Genomic DNA, 19431 nt, shown 5'->3' on the forward strand with positions numbered 1-19431 from the left:
AAATTACATATCGAATAATTGTTCAGTAAGAGTAAGCAACACAAGATTCCCGGAACAACTCTACGTGTGATGCACAAATCGTTGTTTCGTGGCTGGGTGTCATGTGTATGTGAACTTGTATGTTTGTAAACCCACCCACGGCACAGGAGAAAATTCTAAGACGGGGCAATATTTCTTTTTTTAAGTTTCATCCGTTAAACAGATCTTTGTAGGTGGATGTTATATCGGATCTTAGACCATCAGAGAATAAAGAATATTACCTGGCACTTTTAGAATCGACATGTTCCACCACAACATTCCAAGTCCTATGTATCAGATATAGGAGGAAGAGCACCCTCGAGGATTCAGCATTCGTGGGTGGAAGATGTGGCTCCCGCTTCTTGCCCGCCCACCTTCTGCTGGTGGCTGTACTGGCACCGCTGCCCATTTTGATTCTCTGGTCACTTCATATTCTTGTAGTCCTTCAATTATTGCTGATGGATCCTGGAATGAGATTAGCAGTACATTAATTTATGATAGGTATTTTTAAAATAGCAATATGTCTTGTTGAAGAGCAATCTCTTATATGTTGTTACGTAAGTTATGTTTATAATAACATCAGTGGTTAATCCTGTTTATTAAAAATATTTTCAGGTCAGAGTTGCCTTATTATATTGCTTGATCATTTCTTTGATTTTGATCTTCATTATTTTATATTTAGGAGAATAATAGGAAAAATGTTCCTTGAATATTTGACTTCTAAAGAAAAATAATACTATAAAAGTGTTTTGTCATATTTTGCCTGTTTATTTTATTATTATTATTTTGTATTAAATAAGTAGTAGTCGTCGAGCATTTGTGTTTTATAATCTTTGCATTTTATGGGTGTTCACTGTCGATTAAAACCTCTTTTTCTTCTTTCTTTTAACAGCCAGTCAGACATTACGTCTGTCAATCAGCTAGTTACACATTTTAACCATTCACCCAAAAAACTCTTATGTATCCAAATCAATACCATGATAACACACACTATTCAAGACATCCATTCGATCCAAATAATATCAAATAAAGGAATTGCTTCGCACATAATTCCTCATCTTTCCCATCAAAATGGTCAAAAGAGAAATATTTTTCTTATAAAAGTAAGTAACTCGACCGTATGAGTTTCCGCGTCATCAATCATAATATAATTTCCTTAGAAATCTATGAAACTATCTGCTTTTGGTATTTCTTTGGCAATACATCATAGTGCTGTAATCTCTAAGGGTCTAGCCTTATGTTTGCCTTTTGTGATCTGATCCACGTTGAGGTCAGATCGGTAGGAGTATCGACTTTTGATGAATGTATACGTATCGTATTTTCTTTATGCTGTAGTGATAAATGTGTATTGTTTTATAATATAAGCTGGTAAACGAAGAGATGGATAACCTGATATTAAGCAATCGCCGCGGTCCATGGACACCCGTACACCAGAGGCGTTACAAGAGCGTTGCCGGTCTTGTGCGGGTTGGAACTTTAAGGGTTGTTGGGAAATCGGTTCCCAACAACCGAAGATTGGTAATTACGCCTCCGGGAACCTCACTCACACAACGAAACACAACGTTTTTTGTGGACCTTTCGACCCGAAGCATGGTTATCCCATCAAAAAAATATATAGATCATCTCATATCTAATTCTGGACTGTTTTTAATTTTTTTTGAGATTTTTATCAGTCAGTACATAACCATTTCTCCTATTTATGAGAGATGACGACGACGTCTTTTTAAGAATTCTATCTAACAAACAACACCATCTCGAATCCACGATGTCCCTTCCAACAAATATCTTCTACCAAAACCTACCCAGCCTAACATCAGGTGAACCAAAACAAGAAAACCAATTTACCCAGAAAAACAAACAAACGTTACCAAAAATTGTTTTAAAGGCTCAAAACTTTACACAGAACGGTCGAAGAATTTCATTATGATACCAATAAAAGTTACTAAGACGCATCTTTATAAAAAAAAATGTATTTATAACTAAGCAACTCAAACAGTTTATACAGAAATTGTAATAAAATGGAATTTATTCGCACGCTGTATTATAATCTGGATTCTGGATTTTTATTACTCTCTGCCACAGTGAGGTTGGTAGACAGTAATTCAAGTCCGCTTTGTTGTCGTAAAGCCACGGGTGTCTTTAATTTAATTATGTTTTTTTTTTTTGTGTTGTGGGAGATTTTTTGTGATGGTGGAGGATTACCTATTGTAATGTTGTGGTTATAATAACTGTCGCTTGGAAATTTCAAGGTAGTAAATGTCTAATTTGATATTTTTAAAGGGTGTAAATCATCTAATGTCTTTTCAGACTCAGACTCTTACTGAATAAAAACCACTTCACTTACTTGAATTTAAAAAAGCTGTCCTTATTTTTAGCGATTCAGACTGACATTCAACAAACGTGAAAACTATGTAATGTCAAGCCCAAACGCTAACTTAGCTAACATATTTAGTGTCCGACTAGTGTGAATGCTAAAATGAGCCTCTTTGAACTTGCTTAAAACAAGTCGAGTTCCTCGTCAAACAATTACATGAGTAAACCGATAACATAACAATTAATTTAGTATGTCTCACGAAAGTTATAATAAAACAATACTATTATTATGCTACTACTGCGTATTCCTCGACAGCGCCCCCATGTGAGCGGCCGCCGCATTAATTATGTCCTACTGCAAAATAATGGACACAAGTTTTTGTTAATGCAACTCCGCGGATACCGTATTCATTTTAAATTGCTTTCATTTCCAACTTTTTGCTTCCCATTGTGATAAACCAATGAAATAAGTGTTATTTTGGTAAATCATCCTTTATTGTTTTGACGATATCTTTTTATTTTTTACTCAATTTTGTTACAGGTTTCACATATGTTCCCTACCTTATTAGGGACTAGATCAATAGATACATTATATACACGTATTACATACCTATGGCTCTAAGATTACATTAAATAACATTATGTCACATTACATGGACTCTGCACTGATTATGCTCAAATCTTCTCTGTGTAAGACTCTTCTTACACGGAGAAGGTTTTCGCATAGTCAGAGCAGAGTCCTTTGGTCAGTCAGTGCCCACTTATAAGCTGATGATGTGATGTGACATAGACTCTGTGCCTTTTACTACTTCAGTAATTACTTATTGAGTAAAATTACTTATTGAGTAAAATCCAAATACTACTTTGCTCGATTCAGAAAATAAACCCAAAGCCAATAGCTCAGCAGTTATACTTGCGACTACCCGACTAACGAAGCAGTATTCGTATTATTTTAAATCGGTTTCATTTCGTAAATTAACTTTTTCATTAAATAAAAAGCCAATGGAAATGCTATTTTAGCGAGCTGTCTGTTATTTCGACAGCAGTTGGATGTGGTTTTTACTGATGAATGGAAGATTTTTTAACGGTTTCTGTTGAGGACAACTGGGATTTTGGAGTGTAACGGATTTTAATTTGGAGTTAAATTGTTTACGGTGTACTATATTAATTGTGAGTACAAATTTTATCTTACAATGTAAGTTCCATTATATGACATATCAATCCAAATTCGACCATCTCTTTGAAAAAGGTGGTCTATAATCTCTATGCCTTGCACGTTGGTTTCTATAATAACGAGCAAACGGATCAGCTGATGGTAAGCAATCGCCGCCGCACATGGGCACCCAAAACACCAAAGGCGTTACAAGTGTGTTGCTGGCCTATTGGGGGTTAGGGATTGGGGATAAAGGTTGTTGGCAAATCGGGGAATGGATGAATGAATCACTCATCATTCAACATAACGCAAGCGTTGTTTCACGTTGTTTTTCCAATTTGTTTTCTATTTTGTCGTCACTTCATTAAATAACTGGCATAATATCACGTACACTATGTAACAGTACCCATCAATCAGTAGCACATAGCGCAGTACACACTTAATCTAGCCTTAATTTCTATAATACCGCATTACTGTGATCCGGTCATGGCAGCTGAGCTAATATCTCGCCGTTATAGTCATTTTCTTTGAAGATTCCACTAATACAGCTTCATAGAATGGTATGGGAGATAGGGTACAAGCACAAAGGAATTTTAAGCTTTTCACAAAATGTATGAGAATTGGCATATATTAGGTAATTAACGAGAAATATCAAATATCGCCTTTTGATCCAGGGGGTAATTGGTAAAGCCTTGGATATTTAAGATGGTTGTTCTTAGGAGACGAAAGTCACTGATTACACTTATTGAAACATGTACTGAAACTGAACGATGTATATTTCCGACTGACTGTCTAATGTGCATACAACATTTACAATTATGTATTAGAACACACATGTATTAGAACTGTGTAAATCAATATCAGCCCTAATGCTATAATAGAAAAATAACAGAAAATATCAAAATCACTTAAATTATTTATACAAACTTTTTCTAACTTTATATTGCGAAGTACGCGTTTTTAAATGGGACAAGCCCATCACAACCTCTAGAAACTGTTACAATTCCTGTAAGCCAGGATCAACAGTAGATACAACCATGAAAACACCGAAAAACTGAACTCCGGCACGTCCCATAGACGAAGGACTGTCTTGAATGCCGCAACGAAATAAATCAGAAAATATTATTAGAGGAGAAGAAAAAGAATATGTGAAATGCGAATAACACATACCTAAACTAGAGTTTCAACAACATGGAACTAGCTACATATATAAAGAAATATTCCATTGTCTGTAAGAATGTTGTCTCCGCCGTCCTGGTTGGGCAGCTGCCAATTGGGGCAAGCTGCTTGTCTTAAAGGATGGGGTCGTGAGCTCACACTCCGAATTACAGAGATGTACGTTTCACATATTTTCCTATTTCATACGTTTTGCTTGAATGTCTCTTTATACGAAAGATAAAGTTCTTGGTAACGGGGATGAAGAATTGCGCTTTTTGGATATGATATATAATTTATACACAGTTTCGAAATCAAATCACAGAAATTTAAAGATGATGATGATGACTTTAAAGATTTAATTTGTTAACTTTAATTTACTTATTGTTATAAATAGTGACTTCGGCGCGGTTTCACCTGCTCTGCTCAGCTCATATTGATCGTAGTATGACGTTTTATAGCCTATTACATCAATACCTATAAATAAACTATTCAACACAAAAATAATTATTCAAACCGGACCAGTAGTTTCGGAGGAGTAAAAACAATGACTATATTGGGTAATTTTCAATCGCCGCCGCCCATGATCACTTGTCGTTTACGTCGTTTTACGAAGGAAGCGTCGCAGGGCGTAGGTGTAAACGCTAGTACCTAATAATGTAAATCGCGAAGGCTTTAATGTCAAATAGTCCACATAACAAACGATGAGGATGCAGATTCGACACCTGAAAGTAGGCTTCATGTTAAAATAACAATAATACGCACTTTCTAAGCATATCTTGAACATAAGACCAACAGTGATTGGTAATATATTTCATCGATTTGTCCAATACAAAGTAAGTTAAGGAAATAGACTAGAAAATACTGGATTGCAAGCTCAGAGAAAGTGCAGTTACTTGGGGTAACTTGTTAGAAAGTGCAAACATATCGTGCGACGCCTTATTAAAGTGTAATGAACAGAAACGTTTGTGGTGGTGCCAAGTTAAATGTAGGAGCGGTCTTGATTAATTCTAGATTGTTGTGCAAAGCTGTCTCAGTGAGTAGTTTTATGTGATATGGACTGGGTACGGGATCGCTGGTTTCATTTTGGAGTAAAGTATTAAAAGGGGTGTTATATATTTTATTAAAAAAAAAATACGTTGCCCCACACTAGCATTTCACCTGTATCGTGAGAGCGTTTACAAACATATAAATTCACATCCACATGACACCCAGACTCGAAACAACAATTTGTGGATCACACAAAGAGTTTCTCCGTGGGGGAATCGAACCCGCTACACGTTGCACGGCAGCCAGTTGCCTAGCCACCGCGCCAACCGTGCAGACAAAAAACTTTTTATCAGTAAAAGTTCAGATTTGGAAATCAAATCATGACCAATACTGTATGCTTATGGTAAAAGATTCCTATTATAGCTCGACCTGACAGTGGAACCCAGGAGGACTTGCTGGAGTTGTCTTTGCGACTATTTTCAACCAACGAAACTCCAAAAAAGATTTTAAAGCGTTATCTAAAACTACAAAGCTTTTTTGTATATGTCTTTTTCTATGGGGAAAATCATCCAATGACTTCTCTCGCCTTGGTCGAGGCGAGAGGGAGTGTCAGACTCTTACTGACTAAAAACCACCCCGTTCCTATTCATGCTTTTCGAGCTGGAGCCCCGGTAAATCCGCTAGGTAGTCCGCAGCTCGAGATAAAAAAAGCTAAGCGATGAATTCTCCAAAGGGCACTTAAATGCTATGGTCCATGGCCTTAAAATGTTCTGTTGTCATGTTATTGAAGGTCTATGGTGCGCGAATGACATATGTCTGCAAATGGCCGACGAATCGCCGTGTTTTTGATATTTATGGGTCCACCAAAATCCCGGTTGAGCCTATAAATTTGTGTTTTTTTTTGGAAAGTTATTTTGCAGCGACTAGGCTGGTACTAAAGTCGACTTTGTGATACAATTTGTAGGTAGGAATTTTAAGTGTAAAATCAAAATAAAACTTAGTGCTGTTGTCAAAGGAATATCACCGCTTTTCACCATTTTTGTTATTTGTAAATATAAAGTAAGTCTTTCGCCTAAAAAACAACGTCACTTTTTGATCAAGTTACAATTTCTGTTTCTTTATTTACACAGCTGAAGATTCCAGACATCCCATTCAATTCAAACCAAAGGCCACTAAGAAATGACTTCATAAGTTGAGAAAAATTTAAAAGACAATTAATAAAAGCCTACCAGCTCACAACATAGAATTTAGCTTCAATACCAACGATCCATTCTTCCAATACAGCCCATTGGGTACGCCCCATACATTACGAAGCTGTTTACTCCCTCTAATTTCTGGCCGACATGCTAATACTATTCAATTGACAATTTATTGCGCATTGTTGGCCAAAGATTTACACCCTGTATTGTTCCGACTGTTTTCGTTTAGTTTATGTATGTAACATGCAATTTGCAAATGAATTTCGACTGTTTGTTGTGTGGTATAAAGTTTGATATTGCGTGTTGCGTTTCGGGAGTTAGGTTGTTTTGTTATTGATAGGGTTTGCAAATTGTTTTTAATTTGTTCTTGTTTCAAAATTTTTTGATTCTTTTTTACTTCCACACATAATCCCTGTGAAAGAATGCATCATAAATTAATTCCTATGTAATATTAATACGCTAGTTTTTTGCCTGATACATTTTAGTCTCATGAAATTGTTAAAAAAGTATAAGCCTCACAGTAGATAGAAATAGTATTAATATGCTAGCTGTTACCCGCGGCTTCATCTGGTAGATAAATAAGATCACACTAATATTATAAATGTGAAAGTTTGTTTGTTTGCATGTTCGGATGTTTGTCCGTCAATCACGCTGAAACTACTGAACGAATTTTGATGAAATTTAGTATACATACAGTGTATGAGCTAACTTGGATGATAGGTGATGGGTGATAGGATGTTTTTATTCCACAAGAACACGGGTGAAGTCGCCGGCAGGCACTAGTAGTCAATAAACATAAAAGCTAGCATTACATACTCGTAGTAATAATATATTGATCTGAGAGTGAAAGGAAACAGATGTCATCAAATAGTAAAAGTCGCAATGATAATAATATGTGCAAGAAAATTCTCCATTAAATGACTTTCTTTGATCTTGAATATTGCAGTCATTTTACATTACAGTAACGACTTACTGACACTTCCTAGTTAGATGTTAAAGAACTTGAGACGCTAACATTAATATCTAAGTTCAAATTACAAGCGAATTGCCATATGTATACTAAGCACAATTGCAGACTCCGTGCTAAGTACTGAATATTTCTAGAAAACAGAAAATTGTTTTGACTGACCTTCAAACTCTTTGCTCGGCATTGATTAAAGTATTAAATGCAACTTCACGTCTGTTATTCCTGAAGGGGTAGGCAAAAGTGCACATTACGGCACGTAATACCGCTATACAATGTACACCCAGTGAGTGAGAATTCCAGACTCCGTGCTACAACTGAGACACTTTCGAAAAACCGACAAAAGCCTTAGCCCTGCCCGGTAATTGACCCCGACACTTGTCTTGTCTCAGTCTAATTGAACTATTACTGAGTTTTAAAACTGAAAATTCTAATACTCAGCTACTTCATATCCACACCCACTCACACACATCAAATAAAATAAATTTTCAAACCACCATTCCATTACGGCACTACCAACTTAATAACATAACGTAAAAATATTTCAACTGCAGTGCTACCAATCTAAGTAATGAAGGAGTGTGTTTTGGCAATGTTCCCGAATTCGGATCACGGCTCGAGTTACATCTAGATTGAAAAGCGCAGTGCTTGTAGACTGAAACCCTGCATTTAGTTCAGATTAGATGGGTAAGCGCTTCGCTTTGAATGATTTTGAAATAGTTCATTGGTTACATAGATTTGAACGTTATTTATCTATCGTTCACATTAAATTGATTAGGTTTACAGTTCACACACATCACTCATAGTTGGCTACACGACGATCGTTGTCGGGAATACTGTTCTTGATTATAAGCCCCGGCAAGGCTCGAAAACAGTCGAGTAATCTCGTCAAATGTTGCACGAGCAAGATATACTCGTATGTATAACCTATATCTGTAGTGCGGACTACCTAGCGGGTTAACCGAGGCTTGAAAAGCAGGAGTAGGAGTGGAGTGGTCTTTAGTCAATAAGAGCCTGACACTCCCTCTCGCCTCGCCTAAGGCGATAGAAATCATTGGATAATCCCCTCCCCCTTTAAAAAAGTATAACCTAATTAAGATCTTAAAGTGTCTTGATTGATAGGTGCTCACACAGCGTCACTTATGTCATATAATTACCTCAAAGGTTCAATTAAAATTAATATTATTTATATCATTGACAGTTAAAGACCAGAATCACACGTTAAAACTACTAGAAAGTACTAGGTAGTCATAAACAGTCGGTTCTTACATTCCTGACGATTACCGTAATAGCCGTTTAATAGTGAGCGATTAATAGTAACACGCTCCTCAATTAAAATAACTGATGTTTATAGAATTAACTTCGGTTATTTGTCGGTTCATCTGTGATCGGGTATTGCAGTAAACCATAGTACTATTACGTGTTCATAGCTTTTAGTTATGCCACATACACATAGCTGCGCAGTATGACGACGCTACTCATCCCGTGGGTGTTATAAAAGATGACTTGGTGGCAGAAACCGGACAATAGCGCAAAACCTATAAATAGTAATCTACAAATCGTCTGCCAAACGTGGAGATTACGGCAAACCTTCTTAAGGACATACCATGCTTAACTAGCACCGCTTCAACTCAGTAATTAACTTGTCATTTACAATTGGATTTTAAATCGTATGTCGTATGATATATTTCATAACGTCAATACAAAAAAGCCGACGGTAGTTGGCCAGCGGGCGGTCCTCTTCAGTCGTAGTTGACGCGCCCGCGCACTTCCAGCGTGCGGACCGTAAGCTGGAAGCGCGCGAGCCACATGCTTACTGTTCGCCGACAGCGAGCCGCTTGCTAGGCGCAAGTAAAACATCATCGTATCGCGCGCTTGGAACTCGCAGTCGGTGCGTCGTAAGCACGCTGGCAGCCATGATTCGACACCACGTCGTACCGGTGCTGTGCTGTCATCTTTATTGTGTATTAGGATCAAAATGCAGCTATGGATTATCACGCTTAATATAATTATTATGAATCAATTAATTTTAAATTCTATAGTTTCGTAATAAAGTTGAAGATCATCTAAAGAAATTGAATTTAATTCCATTAATCCAAAGATCGCGTCTAGTCTAAAATCTAAAAGCTAATTAACATTTTACAGTTCAGCTTAAAAACACGTAAACAATATTTTTTAATGTTATTGCGGCCATTATACTCGTAACTGACTTAACGGCAAGTTATTGGTATCAAAATTGTTGTAAAAATACTAATTTAATATCGTATTATCATAATAATAAACATTTAACGATTCGGCCGTAATTTTAGACTTTAGAGACGGTTTTTATTGGTAGCTTATGTTTATTGCTTGTTTTTTTATACCATTTTGTGTTAAGTTTCTATACAGTTCTAACTTTACGCTTTAATATTCGTAGGTTTGCTTCTATAGAAGTAGAATGTTGAAGTCTAGTCATTAGCCAACTACAATATTTTTAGCTAACTACAAAATATTGCACGGTTGGCGCGGTGGCTGCAGCGCAACGTGTAGCAGGTTAGATTGCCGCACGGATAAACTCTTTCTGTGATCCATAAATTGTTGTTTCGGTTGTGTTTGTGTATGTGAACTTGTATGTTTGTAGACGCACCTATAACACAGGATAAAATTCTAGCGTCCCCACACACACAACGTTTAAAAATAGTTCTCTTTTTGTATTGGAGGTAAACGAGCAGATAGATCCCTGGTGCTACCTAAGCATATAGTGCCGCAATTACTATTTGACTTTTAAGTTAATTACTGGCCTATAAAGTAAGAAGTACGCTATGTTTTTGAAGCCCATTTTTATTTCTTGCTGTCAATCTTCTTACAAATGTTACCAATTATCAAGACTACGTGCACTTTTAAAACTGGTGTTTGGAACAATAATCTGGTGCTAATGGGAAGCCATCGACTAAGCTAAACTATTTACTACTATTTAGACACGAAATTAACAAAGAAGGTAAAGAAAGTAATTGTGCATCGTGAGAGAAAACAAAATTATCGTGACTTTTAGTAAACAATGAATGAGTAAAAGCATTCTTGTCATGAGACTCAATGCAACCGTCAATGACAGGGAATTGGCGGTCAAGTAAAGCATTTTGATTATTTCATACTGTATATTTGATAATCTGAGACAAGATAATAGATTTTAATGGCTTTATAAGAAAATACCTATATTTGTTTACGTTGCCTCATATGAGGATTTTCTCCTGTGTCGTGGATTTGTTTACAAACATATAAGTTCACATACACATGACACCCAGACCTGAAACAACAATTTGTGGATCACACAAACAGTTGATCCGTGCGGGAATTGATTCCGCTACACGTTGCGCGACAGCCGGGTGCCCAACCGTGCCGTCATAACGATGTATTTTGCTAACTATCAACCAGTATTCAAATTATTGCGTTATTCAGAAACTTCTCTAGTGCAGTATGCAACAGTTTTTTAGACTGTATTATTCTACAGCTAATATTTTTGGTCAAAGAAAAAGCATTTATTTCAATGTATCCTTAATTAAGCACTTTTGAAACATCAAGTTGAATTGTCCGTCAGTCTGTCTAGTGAACCTAGGTGCTCGTTCCAAAGTGTAACTTCGAATGGAGAAAAACGAGCTAGAAACTCCAAAAAATGTTTTTTTTTTGAATCTCTTTGGTATATGTATTTTTATTGGAAAGCATATCATGTATGTATCTATGTACATTCCTACCTTCTCATGCTAATTATGCGTATAATCAGTACTTTTTCTTATTATCACCTTCAAAACTACTTTCCCTAAAAATCAAAGAAACAATGGTACAGTTAGCGGCATCAGTCGGTGACTACAATCGAAAGTTTTAGAAAAACTTCGATGAAATGTTTTAGTTTTGTTTCTGAAGAGAAATGTTTTCAGTGAGTAAACTGAATGAAGATCTCTTATATTATTTTTATTATTACTTGTAAACGCACTCAAGACACTGAAAAATATCCCAATATGAGGCAACTTTAAAAAAAAAAGATATTTAAAGAGACTTCTAAACTTATCGTTCTGTCTGTGATTTTACAAAAAAGTTAACTTATGTATTAATTAAACCTGTTTAAGTCACTTTTATTGCCAAAGATCGTCACATGACTTCTTCCGCCTTGGATGAGATGAGAGGGAGTGTCAGACTCTTCCTGACCTAAAACCATTCCCTTCCTACTCCTGTTTTTCGAACCGAAGCCTCGGTAAACATTTAATTGACACTAGATTGATGGAAATCTTAGTAACATTATTACTTTTGTTTTATGTAGCGCACTGTACATTCACGACAAAAAAATGTACAATAATTTAAAATTCACGATTTAATTATTCCAAATGTTTGTATAACGATCACGATTCTTATTTCTCACGATAACTGACACTTTCTTTCCGTTCTATAGGCTCAGATGCAAATGTAGGTACACAATAAACCTACATATTTATGTATTTTCCCACAAATAAATAGTGATATTAAAATTTTTGGACTCAAAGAGACTATTGGCGAGTATGTGAATGTTATTTGGAAGATAAGAGATGACAGTAGGTATGATACCACATTTTATATGAGACAGGTAGTAAATGATCTGAAAAATCACACTCAGATCTCATCAACAGCGTATAAGTGGCCACTGCTGACCAAAGCCTCTTCTCGCACGGAGATTTGAGCATCCACTTATACTAAGCTATGTAGCTGTGCTACGAAGATTCGTTAACGCAAAGAGGCTGTGCAAAGAAGATGCGCTACTTGTGGTTGCGATGTATCCATAGTAGGCAAACCATCCATAGCCCACATCCATGCTTATAGCTTATAGCTATCCATTTCCATCAGTGCTAAGCTATGTGTACCAATGAATATGATTGGTGGAAGCCAAACGCATCCACAGCAACGTAGCATAGCACATTTCTGATAGAAAAGCACCCTTTACTTAACTCCAAAATCTAACCCAAGACCAAACAAAAGCACTAGGCACTCAGTAAAACAAACACAATTTCCTAATAAGACCGGGTCTCAGGGGAAACGTATACATTTATAGAAACTAAGCAATTAAGACCGTTTCATTATGAACGGCACATTAGTGGCCACTGCTACATACATACAGACATGCAAATTATCCTACATGGCCACTGTAGCTTGGTAATATAGTGATATAGTGTTATATGCTAATGGGTTGATTGCAAATTAATATTTAATTGAATAATGGTTAGATGATTCTATAATAGTTCTATAACAGACACTTTAGATAAGCCGCGAAAGCAACAGTTAGAGAAAAGATACCATTACGTAAGTATATAATAATCTAATCCCTCGATTAGATAAATGTAAAGACTCAGTGCTTATGTAAAGATTAACAGTATTAGGGTACTTTCCACCAGAGATGTGCTATGCTACGTGGCTGTGGATGCGTTTGGCTTCCACTAAAATTCATTGATACACATAGCTTAGCACTGGTGGAAAGGGACTCAGCTAAGCTATGTTTTTATATGGAAAGATGCGTGCTATGGATGGCTTCCCTACTATCGATACATTGCATATTCGAGCTACGCATCTTCCTTGCACAGCTACATAGCTTAGTATCAGTGGAAACAGTTACATAGTTTCACAGCTTAGCTATTACATCTTCGTAGCATAGCTACATAGCACATTTCTGGTGGCAAAAGCAACCTTAACGTCTCATCTGTTAGTATATGAGACACAATAGAAAACACGTTGTGTCTCCCGTAGATCTGCGTTCCGGTATACCATGTATTAACGCCTAAAACATATAAAGTAAGATTGCATACTGATTTTGTTAAGAATTTTTGCTCCAACGCAGGACTAGTCCTGATCAAGATTGCACTTCGTTTCCCGATAAAAATCCCATTACAGGATAAAATGTTTAATAATAATCACAGAAGTCATAAGAAAAGTGAATTAAATTGACAAATACTTCATTCCAACACTTCATGATACACATCTAACAACATAGCATTCCCATTGATTATGTCTAATGACTACAAAAACAACATTAGTTATCACCTGACATCTACAAGAAACTCCAATCACTGCACAACTGGCATTGCTAGCACTTCGACTTATATATGATGAGATCCATGCGAGTTTGTAAACAAATAAGTATAATTATTTTACATAAATGACGTATGTTCCTAATCACGGAATAAAGAAATACCATCTTTATTCTGTGATCCTAATAAATCCAGTCTTAGTGTTGCATAATGAAAATAACAACTATTACCTATTCGTCTCATACCGGGAGTCACATCAAGGACCTCAAACTTGGGAATGACATTTTTTAATCGGGAAAAACGTCCAATGACTTCTCTCGCCTTAGGCCGCAAGGCGAGAGAGAGTGTCAGACTCTTACTTGACTAAAAACCACCCCCCCACCTACTTCTGTTGTTCGAGCCGGAGCCACGGTAAACCGCTCACGATAAACCCGATGAGATGGAATGAATCATAGCAATAAAAAGTATTGAAATATCAATATCTCCAACTTATATTTATCAAATATGCAAAGAAAATCTCAACAAAAGTAATTTACCATGAACAATATATTTCACTGCTCATTACTTGCTAGGAATGGTGCTAATATGATACAACAAACTCACGCTTGACCGGGCTTTATTGAACACATAGCTTCCTTCCGTATGTTGGAACGTTTGACATATTTATGTGTTTATGCTTCATAAAGAAGTGTGGGATAAGCTATAAGCGACTAAGTATTAGTATTTGGTGTTTCATATTACTGATATATTTTTTTATGACCGGCGGAAACTTTCAAAAAGGCCTAAATTTCTTGGGATAAAGCACCCACCATAAGGGCCCAAGATCCTCTAATAGATCTGCTCCGGAGCCCCCACCGTGCGACGCCTGTTACTATACATCCTTAGGAAAGCGTGCGTCTTCCTTGAGTCTCGCTATGCAAGTTGCACGGCAGCACGTGATCACTATGCTACATTGGTCGTGTATAGTTCGGTTTCTAAATCAATAACATGTCTAATTTATAAAAAGACAATTTAACAAATCTCTTATACCTATATCTTTCCTTTTGTTAGACAGAAGTCATAACTAGGTATGTATCATTAGTAAAAAAGACCGCCTACCACAAGCATACCCTTGCTTAAAAGGTTGTTCCTATAATAATTATTTTTTTATTATGTAGATAGTAGATTATTAAGTAAACAAAAAAAGAACTAGGTATCTTAGATAAGTATCTTATACTAAAAACAATCGCTGGCAGCGCATCACTTACACAAAGAAAGTCGATGGATATTCACTGCGGTGCGCCAACGCATCCGCGCGCAATCGATAACGGGCTGCAGACCGCATGCGCCAACCGATATGTTTGATAACCTCAATATTAATGAGTCTTAATTACTTTTGTATACTTTTTATACAAGTTTCAAAGAATTAAACCGTGTAGAACGAAGCTTTTTGTAGCCTGTAAAGCAATACAGTCTCGTAATACTGTTTCGTAAATAAATAATGAATTAGTTAGTGTTATTCATTGTTTAGTTAACTATTTAGTTACAGTCGCTTGGTTAATTGTTTTCAAGGTTATAGTACGATGTTGGTTGTCAATTTAAGGATAACAGAGAGGATATAGGTACCTAAAATCGTGGTGGCATGGAGGTTTAAGACGTCAACTTCTTATGCATGAGGGTGCAGGTTCAAAACCTACCAACGGCAAAGTACCAATGTGACTTTTTCCAAATTATATGTATTTTCTAAGATTATTTAGACACCACTGACTAACGGTGAAGGAAAACATCATGTGGAAACTAGGCTTAAAATTTCTGATTATAAGTTTGAAATCGCCAACACGCATTGAGCAGGTGTGGTGATTAATGCTCAAACCTTCTCCATGGGAGAAGAGGCCTTTGGTCAGCAGTGGCCACTGACAGGCTGTTGATGTGATGTGACATAATAAAATGTCTTAGGTCTAAATATTTTTTTAAACATTGTCCCATTGTATTGTCGTTACACACATTACAATAACACGATTCGATATTTAAGATCGTGATCCACAAAATTACAGAACGTTACAAAGATGCAGTTTTGAAATACATGCATTTAGAAAACCTTGACACTTAGAGATCAAAATGTCACATTGAAAATGTCAAATTGTATCCTCTATACTTAACTTATGTAATGAAAGGCACGACTGATATAAAATAGGTTTCACAAACTCCTACCAACCGCTGATAATCAGTACCACGAAGCAAATATTATTATAAAGAGGAGATTTTCTTTTTTCTTCCGATGGCCACCGAATCTCCAATGTTGACTACTATACTGTAAGAGACTGTGTGTACTATACTGAGGGAGCGCGAGACGTAATAAACCACACCCCTATCTATTTCCCTTTTAGTGGTCTTATATTATAAAAACGTTGCCAATTGTCCACAATTTAATGTGCCATTTTCTGAGCGCTTAAAAACCTATCTACATCTTTTGACTTACAATATCGTTGGGCAGGGCCGTATTTTTGTGTCCCAATGCACAATTACATTACGGCATCTCCTCTTTGTACTTCGTTCATGGTCAGCATCTTATAACTTTTCGACAACCGAACTGCAGTCTCCCAGCTGTTTGCCAAGCATGGAAATTAAGGCAGTCCTACTCCTCCACGCGTTATTTTTTAAGGTCGGAAGATCATTCAATGTGTTCTACCGCCTTGGGCGAGGCGAGAGGTAGTGTCAGACTCTTACTAACTAAAAACCACCCCGTTCCTACTCCTGCTTTTCGAGCTTAAGCCCCGGTAAACCCGCTAGTTAGTCCGCAGCTCCGGTCCACCACGCGTTGAGACATGCTTTTCTCAACACACGCTGATGATGTAAAATAGTAATTGGAAGATACCTTTTACTTTTAAATCATTGATGATTATACCAGATTAGAAAAACAGGTGAAAGTTACAAAGTTACAAATAGAAGTAAACTTTGCTTAACAAAGGAAAAACTACCTACAATTGTTTTATTGTTTAAGCGATTTGTTACGGGATTTCAATATTTTTCTTTGTGTTTTCGATACCAATCTGTTTTAAAAATGGTAGAATTTACTGACAATAGAATAGTTTTTTTAGTTTAATCAGCAGGGAACCGCCGAGTCGACAACTCCTAAGATGTTCCGTAGAGGAGCGAATTTACTAGATGCAGAAAATTTTATAAGAACATGCCTAAATGCCTCATTATGTAATGTCATTATTTCATATTTCTGATGACCGGTAATCGAACCCAGGACTAGCGATTTTTATTTATTTAGTCCTAGACATACCTATTATATCTTATTGTTATTCGTCATCATCTTATTGACATAATAAATCAATAAGGTATATTTAATAATTAAATGCAGTTCTATAATTAGAAACCAAAATAAAGACAAATCATCACTTAAGAACTACAAATTTTCCACTTCAATAACTTTAACTTAGCTTAATGAAACCTAACTTTAATTAAAACTAACTTCAAGCTATTTAAATTAACACTCGATTTAATTTAACTTAGAAAATCTGTATCATCACGTATTATTACCAGAGCAACAAGGTAACCTTAACTTTTAAATCGGTTCAATCAATTCTAAACTCAATTGTTTAGTAAAAAACGTTAAAAATCTATTGAAGAAATACGATGTTTATTTTAACAGTATATTTTAAACCAAGTTTTCCAATGTTTTTCGATAGCTCAGTTGGAAATCTTCGATATCTAAAGTTGGTAAATCAGTTGAATCTTAGTTATTTTCCAAACTGAATAAGTTTGTTTCTTACATACATCATCGTCATCATGAACAGTCTATAAGTGGCCACTGTTGACCAAAGGCCTCTTCTCACACGGAGAAGGTTAGAGCATTAATCATCACGCTCGCTCAATGCGGGTTGACGATTTCAAACTTATAATTAGAAATTATTATAAGCCTAGGTTTCCCTACGATGTTTTCCTTTACAGTTTGTCAGTAGGGTATAAATAATCTTAGAAAGTCACATTGGTACTTCATGTTGGCAGGTTTAGAATGCACTCTCACGTATAAGAAGCAGGCATCTTAAACCTCCCGGCCACAAGTTTGTTTCACATTGAAGTAATTTGGCACTTGTTACTGAAGCCATACAATAGTTTTTAAGTAAGTAAATTGTTTAACGTCGGTAACAAAAAATGCCAGTCTAATATAACATCGGTACTTGCAACGCATCGGTAAGTCATCAAGGTTTTTGCAAAAAAAAGTTGGCTGTTAATGATTTGATCTCGATACGAGAAGTAGTATTCACTATTCACAAACCTCGTGATTGACTGACCACAAGGTCGATTGTCGAGCATGAGGTACTCAGATTAACATGATTAGTCAAAGTATTATTGAGTTGCAAAGTTTCAGTTAGTCTGGTGTTTTTTTTTAAGTACAAAAAGTGACAATGTTACCGCAAGTGCAAATGAAATTCTGCTTTCGGACTACAAAATAGATGTCACTTTAACTTAAAATGTTCTTTATTTAGTTAGTAGGCTACATAATTTACTGGAGCTACGGATTACTTAGTGGGTTTACCGTGGCTCCGGTTCGAAAAGCAGAAGTAGGAACGGGTGGTTTTTAGTCATTGGATGATTTTCTTCCCTTAAACAAGCTAGATAAGTTACAGTATTTTTAGTTAAAACAATCTGTTTGACGTTTAGTTTAAATATAATTTATCTAATGATATGACTACCATCTCCCAAACTTTAGTCCATCTTCAATGTAGTTTTATTTCATACTTAACGTAGCAGTTTACTCAGATATGAATTCACTTATTCAACATCATTTCTTTTCAAAACCACATTTTCTAACCATCCTATCACACAAAGATCTAAGTAGCCTTCACATCTTTCTCCATTCCATCTGTCCGCCATTTTCAACCGTCTTCCGAACATTCGAACATGATTCAAAATTTGAATTTCAAATTGTGTTCGTCCAACGGTTGTTGACATTTGACAGCTAACCCGGGCGGTCTCCGTCTTGGTCACGATTGGTTGCAATCTATTCCGAGTCTATGAAGGGCTAGGATTATTGACAACTGGTTTATCAATTATACAGATGCCTCTGTCTGTATTTTAGATTGATAGCATCGGCGAGTATACATATATGTTTGTTACGAAAATTGTGAGAAAGATGGAGAAATGATGTTTCATAGATTGTATTTCGTACATGTATTGTAATACTATCATTAGTACAATACTGTACGTATAGAATATGTATACACATAATTTAAAATATAATCTTTTGAGGAAGCGATCTCAAGTTTATTATCACGGCACGGGTATTGCATTGTTGAGCTTATCAACTCAACGTATAAAATCGGGTCAAGAGTTGTATTGGATATACAGTGTTAATAGTAAAATTAACTGGTGACAAGAAAATGATTTTCTTATACTCTGTTCCCCCACCCACCATATAGGAAGTAAAAGGTTTTAATATTACATGATAAATGATAATGGCAATATGCCTAGATATAAAATTATAACTTCACCACCTATCTTTAGTAGCCGATATCAATCCATTACATTCCTAAGCGGTTTGGGAATGGTAATTAGGCCATATTAAGTTTAGTTATTGCTCAACACTCGATGTCTGGTTGCAGTTTGTACAACAAATCTACTCCTGAC

The 19431-nt window shown here is 36.1% G+C and overlaps 2 protein-coding genes across 2 annotated transcripts in view; one reads left to right on the forward strand and one right to left on the reverse strand.

Moving 5' to 3' along the window:
* LOC118264513 (uncharacterized) overlaps window positions 1–19431 on the reverse strand; it is a 157946-nt gene that overhangs the window by 129877 nt on the left and 8638 nt on the right. The window contains exon 2 of the mRNA XM_050704864.1: window positions 261–483. Coding sequence (XP_050560821.1) covers window positions 261–427 — 167 coding nt within the window. The 5' untranslated portion in view covers window positions 428–483. The remainder of the gene's footprint in view (window positions 1–260; window positions 484–19431) is intronic.
* The window catches only part of LOC118264327 (uncharacterized), a 419163-nt gene that overhangs the window by 47438 nt on the left and 352294 nt on the right, over window positions 1–19431 (forward strand). The gene's annotated exons all lie outside the window — the stretch shown is intronic.

Source organism: Spodoptera frugiperda, chromosome 26 (genome assembly GCF_023101765.2).
Source record: "Spodoptera frugiperda isolate SF20-4 chromosome 26, AGI-APGP_CSIRO_Sfru_2.0, whole genome shotgun sequence".
Taxonomy (NCBI): Eukaryota; Metazoa; Arthropoda; class Insecta; order Lepidoptera; family Noctuidae; genus Spodoptera; species Spodoptera frugiperda.